Here is an 11155-nt window from a genome sequence, read left to right on the forward strand (position 1 = left end):
TCACTTGAACCCAGGAGGTGGAGGTTACAGTGAGCCAAGACCATGCCACTGCACTCCAGCCTGGGTGACAGAGCAAGACTCCATCCACCCCCACCAAAAAAAAAAAAACAAAAAACAGAACAAAAAACCCAGCAGCAATAATGTTAATCATAGCTGATTCATGGTGTTACTGTTTAGGAATCTCTGTTTTAAGCTCCTTACATAAATTACCGCCTTAGTTCCTCAGAACAAGCCAGTGAGGTAGGAACTGTTTTATCCCTCATATTACAGAAAAAGAAGGTAAGGCTCAGAATGGTTAAGGGACTTGCTCAGGGTTACATGGCCAAGAAATTGCAATGCCTGGGCTGAACTCAAGAAACCTGGCTGCAAGGTAAGCTGTTTTTTTTTTTTTTTTAGATGGAGTCTTGCTCTGTCACCTAGGCTGGAGTGCAGTGGTGTAATCTTGGCTCACCGCAACCTCCACCTCCCAGATTCAAGCGATTCTCCTGCCTCAGCCTCCTGAGTAGCTGGGATTACAGGCACCTGCCACCACAACCAGTTAATTTTTGCATTTTTAGTAGAGATGGGGTTCCACCATATTGGCCAGGCTGGTCTTAAACTCCTGATCTCAGATGATCTGCCCATCTTGGCCTTCCAGAGTTCTAGGATTACAGATGTGAGTCATCACACCCGGCCATAATTTTTTTTTAATTATTTTTTTTTGAGACAGTATCTCTTGTTGCCTAGGATGGAGTGCTGTGGCACCATCTTGGCTCACTGTAACTTCTGCCTCCCAGGTTCAAGCGATTTTCCTGCCTCAGCCTCCTGAGTAGCTGGGATTATAGGTGCCTGCCACCATACCTAATTTTTTTGTATTTTTAGTAGAGATGGGGTTTCACCCTGTTGACCAGGCTGGTCTCAAACTCCTGACCTCAGGTGATCTGCCCGTCTTGGCCTCCCAAAGTGCTGGGATCACAGGTGTGAGCCACCGCACCCAGCCCAATTTTTGTATTTTTAAAGTAGACATGACACTCACCATGTAATCCAGGCTGGTTTTGAATTCCTAGTTTCGAATTCGTAGATCACTTCAAGTGATCTACAAGTCTTGGCCTCCCAAAGTGCTGGGATCACAGGTGTGAGTCACCGAGCCAGGCCCAAAGTGTGCTTTTGCTAATTGGAAGGACCGAGATCCCAGGACTGAAAAAGCACCTGCCCAGGGGCTTCAGGCATTGTGTGTCTCAGCCCCTGGCCCCAAACCTGTCTTTCCTGGTCCCCACAGCTTGCACACTGCAGGCCCAGCCCCCATGTCTCCCAGCAGGCTGGGAGGTGTGGGAACCCAGCAGGTCTGAGTTTACTCACCTCCCCTGCTGTGGGTCTACAGAAATGCCTCCCAGGCTATCCAGGAGGGGTCAAGAGATTAAAACGGGTTCAGAGGGCTCAGATGCCACTCACCAGACAGCAGGGTCGACTGCTAGAGACCCTGAGCCCAGTCCTGGACAAACGGACAGACGCATGGACAAGCAGATGCTCCTTGGCCGGCTGTCCACTCTTCTGTGCCTGCTTAGCGGGGCCTTGTCCACAGGCTCAGCAAGGCCTGGACCCCAGGCTCTCCAGCCTCAGTCCTGGGCTGCAGCCAATCAGACTTGGGCTCTGGGCCCAGGGGCCCCGCCCCTACTGGTGCCAGCCCCAGCCCTTGGGAGCTGGAAGGCCTTCTTGGGCCTGCAGAAAGCCAGGCAGCTGGATATGGGCAGGCCGCAGCGTGGGCAGGACGAGGCGGCTGCTGTGACTCTGCCGCTGAACCCTCAGGAAGTGACCCGGGGGATGTGTAAGGCTGTGCCCTTTGTTCAGGTGAGTGGGTAGGTGTGGGGAGGAGAGGGCTGGGTCTCAGCCTTGGCAGAAGGCACAGGCTGTGGCTCCAGACAGATTTGGGTTCAAGTCCTGTATCCTCCGCCTGAATGTCTCTGTGCCTCAGTTTCCCCCCTTGTAAAATAGGATCCAAGCACCTCCCACCTGGCCTCTATCCTGGTCTCCTTGATTCCACTATCATGGTCCTCTTCACCCCCAAGTCCATTTTTCCATTCGGCAGCCAGAGAAGGCTTGTGAGCACCAGAGTCAGATCTGGTTCCTCCTCCCACTAGAACGCTGAGTAAAGTAAACCCCACTTTACTCAGAACAAAAGCCCACGTCCTCCCCGCAGCCCACAGGGGTCTGTACTCTGATCCTGTGACCTCCCTGGTTTCACCTCCTCTCTGTCTCCCCTTCGCTTGCTTTGCTTCTACCACACCAGCCTCCTTTTCCTCAGACACCAACTTTCTTTTTTCCTTTTCTTTTCTTTCTTTTTTTTTTTTGACATGGAGTCTCACTCTGTAGCCCACCCTGGAGTGCAGTGGCGCATTCTTGGCTCACTGCCATCTCTGCCTCTTGGTGCCGGCTCAAACAATTCTCCTGCCTCAGCCTCCGAAGTAGCTGGGATTATAGGCACGTGCCACCACATCCAGCTAATTTTTTGGTATTTTTAGTAGAGATGGGGTTTCACCATGTTGGCTAGGCTGGTCTTGAACTCTTGACTTCGTGATCCACCCCCCTCAGCCTCCCAAAGTGCTGGGATGACAGGCGTGAGCCACCACGCCCAGCCTATTGTTTTTTGAGACAGTCTCTCTGTTGCCAGGCTGGAGTGCTGGAGTGCAGTGGCGCCATCTCAGTTTACAGCAATCCCGCCTCCCGGGTTCAAGCGATTGTCCTGCCTCAGCCTCCTGAGTAGCTGGGATTACAGGCGTGCATCATCACACCCCAGCTAATTTTTGCATTTTTGGTAGAGAAGGGGTTTCACCATGTTGGCCAGGCTAGTAGAACTTCTGACCTCAGGCGATCCACCCGCCTCGGCCTCCCAAAGTGCTGAGATTATAGGCATGAGCTGGGATCATAGCTCACTGCAGACTTGAACTCTTAGGATGAAGCAATCTTCCTGCCTCAGCCTTCTGAGTAGCTAGGACTACAGATGCACAGCATTAGTCCAGCTAATTTTTAATTTTTATTTTATTTTATTTTTTATTTTTATTTTTATTTTTTTTTCTGAGACGGAGTTTCGCTCTTGTTACCCAGGCTGGAGTGCAATGGCACGATCTCAGCTCACCGCAACTCCGTCTCCTGGGTTCAGGCAATTCTCCTGCCTCAGCCTCCTGAGTAGCTGGGATTACAGGCACGCACCACCATGCCCAGCTAATTTTTTGTATTTTTAGTAGAGACGGGGTTTCACCATGTTGACCAGGATGGTCTCGATCTCTTGACCTTGTGATCCACCCGCCTCGGCCTCCCAAAGTGCTGGGATTACAGGCTTGAGCCACCGCGCCTGGCCCCTATAGCCCAGCTAATTTTTTTAAAAAATTTCTTTGTAGAGACGGATCTCACTATATTGTCCAGGCCGGTCTCACGGCCCGTCCAGCCCTTGGCTTTCAACCCCTCCGTATCCTGGGTAATCAGTTCCCTAAATGAATCCCCTTCATTGATGGACCTAGAGTGATTTCATCTTTTCCTTGTTTATTAATTTATTTGCTTTTTTTTTTTTTTTTTTTGAGACAGAGTCTTGCTCTGTCACCCAGGCTAGAGTGCAGTCATGATCTTGGCTCACTGCAACCTCTGCCTCCCAGCCTCAAGCAATTCTCTTGCCTCAGCCTCCCAAGTAACTGGGACTACAGGTGTGCACTCCCATGCCCGGCTAAGGTTTGTATTTTCAGTAGAGATGGGGTTTCACCATATTGGCCAGGCTGGTCTCAAACTCCTGGCCTGAAGTGAGCCACCCACCTCAGCCTCCCAAAGTGCTGGGATTACAGATGTGAGCCACCATGCCTGGCCGTTCTTGTTAAAGTACAATGAATTTACAGGTGAGGAAACGAGAGGTCAGAGAGGCTAATTTACCCCCATATCACAGCCAAGAAATGGCAGAGTCAGGCAGCCTGGCTGCAGCATCCATGCCTCTCAAGGTGAGGTGGAAGTGGAGAGGTGGATTTTCCTCGCCACTCTGGCCCCAGACTCCACCACCCTCACTGTCTCCATGCCTCTGGCCCCAGGTGCTCTCCCGGCCCGGCTGCTCAGCCACACGCCTCCAAAATCACCTCTGCTTTGGCCATTGCTCCTCTCTCTACATCCCTGGCTCGGACCCCACTCCACTAGTCCTGTGTAACAGCTGCATGCCCGCTCGCAAGCGCTGGGCACCCGTGGTCCTGTGGTGTCACGCTGGCAGCTCAGCCTCCCGTCGACGGGTGAAGATATCCACCGAGCTGATCGAGGAGTGTCACTGCAGCCCGAAGGCTTGAATTTAGCATCGTGGATGGGTGCACGGGGACATGCACCTTGGAGAGATGAGGGGAGATGGACCAAGAAAGACGTGGACCCGGACAATGAACTCTGGGTCAAGAGACCAGGGATGCAGGGTTAGGCAGTCAGGTCCCCGGAGTCTTCACCCTGCTCCTGGACACTCGACACAGCGCCAGTCCTGGAGTCACACCACTGACTGATAGCACACACTGATTGACCACTCACTCTTACCAGGACCCGTGTTAGGCATTTGACAGGTACTAACTCATGGAATCCTTACAGCAGCCAATGGGATAGCTGCTAACATCACCCCATTTTACAGATGAGCAAACCAAGGCCACTCACCCAGAGTCACACCACAGTAAGCGGCACAGCCAGGATTCAGATCCACTCTTTTTTTGGGGGGACAAAGTCTCTCTCTGTTGCCCAGGCTGGAGTGCAGTGGCATGATCTCGGCTCACTGCAACCTCCACCTCCCGGGTTCAAGCAAGTCTCCTGCTTCAGCCTCCTGAGTAGCTGGGACTACAGGCACCTACCACCACACCTGGCTAATTTTGTATTTCTAATAGAGATGGGGTTTCACCATGTTGGCCAGGCTGGTCTTGAACTCCTGACCTCAGGTGATCTGCCCACCTCGGCCTCCCAAAGTCCTGGAATCAATCCACTGTTAATCACTAGGCCAAACTATCTCTTATAGAATAAGGTCAAAGACACTCTCAGCTGCAGGGAGGGCAGATGGCCTCACCCAGACCAAGAGACACAGCGATGACCTCGTCCTAGGGACACTAAAAAAAAAACGCAAAACGAAAACCAAAGCGGTCAGGCAGACAGCTGCTGGGGGAAATCCTGGGGTCCCTGAGACAGAGGCAGGACCCACATGTTCCCAGCTGCCTCTTGCCTTGATAGTGGCCACTGTGCCCCTCCCAGACCCCCCACCTGAGTCTCCACACAGCCCCATCGCTGGCGTGGCATTCCACAGAAACCATAAAGGTTGGCTGAGTCCAGCTGTCTATATGTGCATCTGTTTTTTCCCTCCAACTGGGGTTCCCTGGGAGTGGGTGGCCCCATGATGGGGTGTGGGCATCTGAGCGCTCCCTCCCCAGCTGGGGCACAGGGTCTTCAGCCGGTGAGGGCAGCCTGGCTTTGGGCGGCTGGAACCAGGGCCCTGGCAGATGGGCCTGTCTGGCACAGACGCAGGGACATGTGGCGTTGTGAGTGTTGCCTCCAAATGCCCCCTGGAGCGCGGGGCGGGAGCCGGCCGGGCCCTTCTCAGCCCTCTTCCTGCCTCAGGAAGGAAGGCCCCAGGTGAGGGGAGCAGGAGGGGACCCGAGGAAACAGATGGGCCAGTGGGGCGTGGGAGCCAGAGACCCCTGACCTTGCAGGCCTCACAGAGAGATGGGAACGGGCCAGGCAGGCAGCTCCCAAGGCCCCTTGCTCAAAGGGCCCTGGAGGGGAGGGTCATGAAGGGTTCTGAGGGGCTGCCCCCTCTCTGTTCCCTCCAGAGTTCTGTGCCAAACCCCAGGCCGTGTCCGAGTGGGCAGCTCAGCCCTGGCACCATAGGCAACTCGCCCTCTGGTAGGCATGAGGCGTCTGCCTTCCCTCCCTCCTCTGTGCCCACCTCCTGCCAGCCAGGGGAGCCAGCTGGGAACCTTGGTGCCGGGGGGCCCCCAGAGTCCCTGCCCCCTCCCGGGCAGAGCCAGCCAGCCCCCACCCCACCCCCCAGGCACAGTAATGGGTGGGTAATGAGTGCTGGGAGAGCGGGGGAGGGGTGGGGGATGCAGGTGCCACAGGCGCTGGCACGGGGGCCGCTAATCAGGTTTGCCAACGCCATCTGTCACCGCACGAGCATCTGGGGCTCAAGGTGACCCTGTCACCCTCAGTTACAATTATGAGTTTGGCATCTGTATTAAAGCCCGCCAGCCGGCCAGGCGGGGGAGGGCTGGGGTGGGCATGGGGGTGCAAGGCGAGCCCCATCCCTGGGGTCCCATTCCCAGGGGCTGCGTGACTGCCAAGGAGTGGAGCTTCTTAGGGGAGAGAGTGTGTGTGTGTGTGCGCGCACACCCATCCCAGTCTCCACAATTCTTCACGTGTGCCTGGGCGCAGGGCTGGAAAGCATGGGTGTGTGTGTGTGTCTCTGTGTGGCAATTGTGTTTCTAGGAGTTTGGTGGGATGGCTGCGGGCAGAGTGCTGAGATTATGTGGATGCACAGATGTGCATGTGTCTGCGTGCTGGGACAAGAGTGTACAGAGGGAGGTGTGTCTTTGGGTGATGGTTTGTCATTTTATTTTTCTTTTATTATTATTGTTGTTTTTTAGACAGAGTCTTGCTGTGTCTCCCAGGCTGGAAAGGCTGGAGTGCAGTGGTGTGATTTCGACTCACTGCCACCTCCGACTCCTGGGTTCAAGTGAGTCTCCTGTCTCAGCCCTCTGAGTAGCTCGGATTTCAGGTGTGTACCACCACACCCAGCTAATTTTTTTGTATTTTTAGTAGAGATGGGGTTTCAGCATGTTGGTCAGGCTGGTCTTGAACTCCTGACCTCATGATCAACCTGCCTCAGCCTCCGGAAGTGCTGGGATTACAGGCATGAGCCACTGTGCCCGGCTTCTTTTATTATTACTAGTAATTATTATTGAGACAGGGTCTCCCTCTGTCACCCGGGCTGGACTGCAGTGGAGTAATCATGGCCGGACCCCTGTAGCCTCGAACTCCTGGGCTCAAGCGATCCTCCCTCCTCAGCCTCCTGAATAGTTGGGACTACAGGCTCATGCCACCAAGACTAGTTAATTTTGTTTATTTATTTTTGTAAAGACAGGGTCTCACTATGTTGCCCAGGATGGTCTCGAACTCCTGGGCTCACACCATCCTCCTGGCTTGGCCTCCCAAAGTGCTGGATTATAGGTGTGAGCCACCATATCCAGCCTGATGGTGTGTGTGTGTCTGTAATTGCACAGGAGTAGGTTGGGAGGCGTTTCAGCTGGGAGAGGCTATGTGCTGTACTGCTGAGCTCCTCACCTATCCCTTTGTTTCTATCTTCACCAACTCCTGCTACCTGGCTGTGATTTCGAGGGCTCTAAAGATGGGATAGTATCTGGATTTTGGCTGGGTGAGGAGTCTCATGCCTGTAATCCCAGCACTTTGAGAGGCCAAGGCAGGTGGACTGACTGAGCTCACAAGTTCGTGACCAGCCTGACCAAAATGGTGAAACCCTGTCTCCACAGAAATATATAAAAAATCAGGTCAGGTGCCATGGCTCACACCTATAATCCCAGCACCTTGGGAAACCGAGGCCGGTAGATCTCCAGGTCAGGAGTTCGAGACCAGCCTTACCAACATAGTGAAACCCCTTCTCTATTAAAAGTACAAAAAATTAGCCGGGTATGGTGGTGGGCGCCTATAATCCCAGCTTCTGGGGAGGATGGGGCAAGAGAATTGCTTGAACCTGGGAGGTGGCGGTTGCAGTGAGCCAAGATCGCAACATTGCACTCCATCCAGCCTGGGCGACAGTGCGAGACTCTGTCTCAAAAAAAAAAAAAAAAGATTAGCTGGGCATGGTGGTGTGTACCTGTAATCCCAGCTACTGGGGAGGCTGAGGTGGGAGAATGACTTGAGCCTGTGAGGCAGAGGTTGCAGTGAGCCACTGTCATGCCACTGCATTCCAGCCTGGGTGATAGAGCCAGACCCTGTCTCAAAAAAAAAAAAAAGCAAAAACTAAAAAAGGCTGGGTTCAATGGCTCTCACCTGTGATTCCAGCACTTTGGGAGGCCGAGGCAGGCAGATCACGAGGTCAGGAGTTTGAGATCATCCTGGCTAACACAGTGAAACCCCATCTCTGTTGAAAATACAAAAAGTCAGCTGGGCGTGATGGCATGCACCTGTAGTCCCAGCTACTCAGGAGGCTGAGAGAGGAGAATTGAATGAACCTGGGAGGCGGAGGGTGCTGTGAGCCGGGATTGCACCACCACACTCCAGCCTGGGCAACAGAGCGAGACTCCATCTTGAAAAAACACAACAAAAAAACACAAACTCTCGATTTTGTAAGATGGCCTTTGGATTCTAAATTCTTAAAAGCTGGATTCTGGGTCTGGTGTGGATTCTAGAGTCTAGTTTTGAATAATAAGATCTAGATTTTTGGAGTATGGTTTCAGTGGCACCATCGTAGTTCACTGCAGCCTCAGAGACATGCCACTACGCCCAGCTAACTTTTAAGTTTTTTGTAGAGACAGAGTCTTGCTATGTTGCTCGGAGTGTCCCAAACTCCAGGCCTCAAGCGATTCTCACACCTTGGCCTCCCAAAATGCTGAGATTGTAAGTGTGAGCCCCCGTGTCTGGCTGAGTTCATGGATCTGGACTGTGTATCTCAGTATGATTAAAATATTTTTTTGCTGTTTTCTTTTTTTGAGACGGAGTTTCACTCTTGTTGCCCAGGCTGAAGTGCAATGGCGCGATCTTGGCTCACTGCAACCTCTGCCTCCCGGGTTCAAGCAATTCTCCTGCCTCAGCCTCCCAATAATCTGGGATTACAGATGCCCGCTACCACAGCTGACTAATTTTTATATTTTCAGTAGAGATGGGGTTTCATCATGTTGGACAGGCTGGTCTCGAACTCCTGACCTAAGGTGATCTGCCTGCCTGGGCCTCCCAAAGTGCTGGGATCACAGGCGTGAGCGCCCGGCCCAGAATGATTAGACTCTAGATGCTGATCCTAGGTCCTGAGATCTGGATTACAGGCTCTGAGTTCTGCATCTGGGTTTCTGCTTCTGGACTTCAGTCCGTGGGCCTGTGTGTTCTGTGTCCTCTCTGTCCACAGCATCAAAGTCAGCAACTGGGCTGCCTGTCATCCATGGATGGGTGCAGAGACCATTTATGGCCACCAGAGGACACCCTTGATCTACAGTTGGTCCAAGTTGCCCGACTGGAGGAGGAGTCTGGGAGAACACTGGCCCAGGTGGACTAAGCCCTTTCAGGGGGACCAGAGGCTTGAATTCACTTCCCTCTTCCATCCCAGTCTCCACTGGGACCTGAAATCTGTGAGCCCCCACTGACTCAAACGTGGAGAACTGGACTGAGCACCTCCAGTGTTCCGAACGGGACCATGGGACAAGGTACCTTCCCAGTTAGTAGGTCAGATGCAGGGTTGAAGGCACACGTGTCCATGAGGTTGACAATGAGTGTCGAAAACGTGTCCAGGTGTGAAGGGGAGGGTCACCGTGCATCGGGAGTGGCCACATATGACAGCATTGCTAAGAAATGTGAGCCTGGGGGCTGGGTGCGGTGGCTCACGCCTGTAATCCCAGCACTTTGGGAGGCTGAGGCGGGTGGATCATGAGGTCAAGAGATCAAGACCACCCTGGTCAACATGGTGAAACCCCGTCTCTACTAAAAATACAAAAAATTAGCTGGGCATGGTGGTGCGCGCCTGTAATCCCAGCTACTCAGGAGACTGAGGCAGGAGAATTGCCTGAACCCAGGAGGCAGACGTTGCGGTGAGCTGAGATCGCGCCATTGCACTCCAGCCTGGGTAACAAGAGAGAAACTCTGTCTCAAAAAAAAAAAAAAAGAAAGAAATGTGAGCCTGGGAGGCATGGTGACTCATGCCTATTGTCCTGGCACATAAGAAAGTGAGACTAGGAGTTCGAAACCAGCCTGGGTAACATAGGAAACCCTCATCTGTGTATCAAAGAAAAAAAAAGACATGTGAACCTGTGTGATAGATGGTGTGTGGCCACAACTATTTTCACATGTCTGACAAGGTCCTCCCTCATGAGACAGTGTACCTACATGGTTGTGTCTATAACTGGGAGATGTCACTAGAAGTCCCCGTGTGAGTCCGTGTCATACTCATGTGTCTGCATCTATAATTGTGTCACTAGGCATCTATAGGTATCCATAGGTATGACTGGGACCATCTGGGGGAGGTGTCACTGGATGAGGGTGTCCTGGAGTGTCAGAAGCAGTGTCCCAGCTTGGCGTGCTGGCTCGCACCTGTAATCCCAACACTTTGGGAGGCCAAGGCAGGCAGATCACCTGAGGTCCAGAGTTTGAGACCAGCCTGACCAACATGGAGAAACCCCATCCCTACTAAAAATAAAAAATTAGCTGGGTGTCATGGCACATGCCTGTAATTCCAGCTACTCGGGAGGCTGAGGCAGGAGAATTACTTGAAGCCAGGAGACAGAGGTTGTGGTGAGCCGGGATTTCACCATTGCACTCCAGCCTGGGCAACGAGAGCGAAACTCCATCTCAAAACAAAGCAAAACAAAATAAAACAAAAATTAGCTGTATGTTGTGGCACGTGTCTATAATCCCAGCTACTCAGGAGGCTGAGTCAGGAGAATGGCTTGAACCCAGGAGGCAGAGGTTGCAGTGAGCTGAGATTGTGCCATTGCACTCCAGCCTGGGTAACAGAGGGAGACTCTTGTCAAAAAGAAAAAAAAAGAAAAAGAAGCAATGTTCTAGCACTTTGGGAGGCTGAGGTGGGAGGATAGTTTGAGCCTAGGAGATAGAGATCAACTTCCGAAACATAGCGAAACCGTCTACAAAAAAAATTTTTTTTTTTTTTTTGAGACGCAGTTTCGCTGTTGTTACCCAGACTGGAGTGCAATGGCACGATCTCGGCTCACCGCAACCTCTGCCTTCTGGGTTCAAGCAATTCTCCTGCCTCAGCCTCCCGAGTAGCTGGGACTACAGGTGTGCGCCACCATGCCCAGCTAATTTTTGTATTTTCAGTAGAGATGGGGTTTCACCATGTTGACCAGTATGGCCTCGATCTCTTGACCTCATGATCCACCCGCCTCGGCCTCCCAAAGTGCTAGGATTATAGGCATGAGCCACTGCACCTGGCCTACAAAAAATTTTTTAAGTT

At 52.6% G+C, this 11155-nt stretch overlaps 1 protein-coding gene across 1 annotated transcript; it reads left to right on the forward strand.

The window, feature by feature from the left end:
• Positions 1-394: 394 nt before the first annotated feature.
• DAND5 (DAN domain BMP antagonist family member 5) lies at positions 395-5303 on the forward strand. Its single transcript, XM_003735495.6, has 2 exons — positions 395-1827; positions 4047-5303. Exons 1-2 carry the CDS (start codon positions 1363-1365, stop codon positions 4290-4292), a joined length of 711 nt encoding a protein of 236 aa, XP_003735543.2. The 5' UTR covers positions 395-1362; the 3' UTR covers positions 4293-5303.
• The last annotated feature ends 5852 nt before the right edge of the window (positions 5304-11155 follow it).

The sequence above is a fragment of the Callithrix jacchus genome, chromosome 22 (genome assembly GCF_049354715.1).
Source record: "Callithrix jacchus isolate 240 chromosome 22, calJac240_pri, whole genome shotgun sequence".
Classification (NCBI taxonomy): Eukaryota; Metazoa; Chordata; class Mammalia; order Primates; family Cebidae; genus Callithrix; species Callithrix jacchus.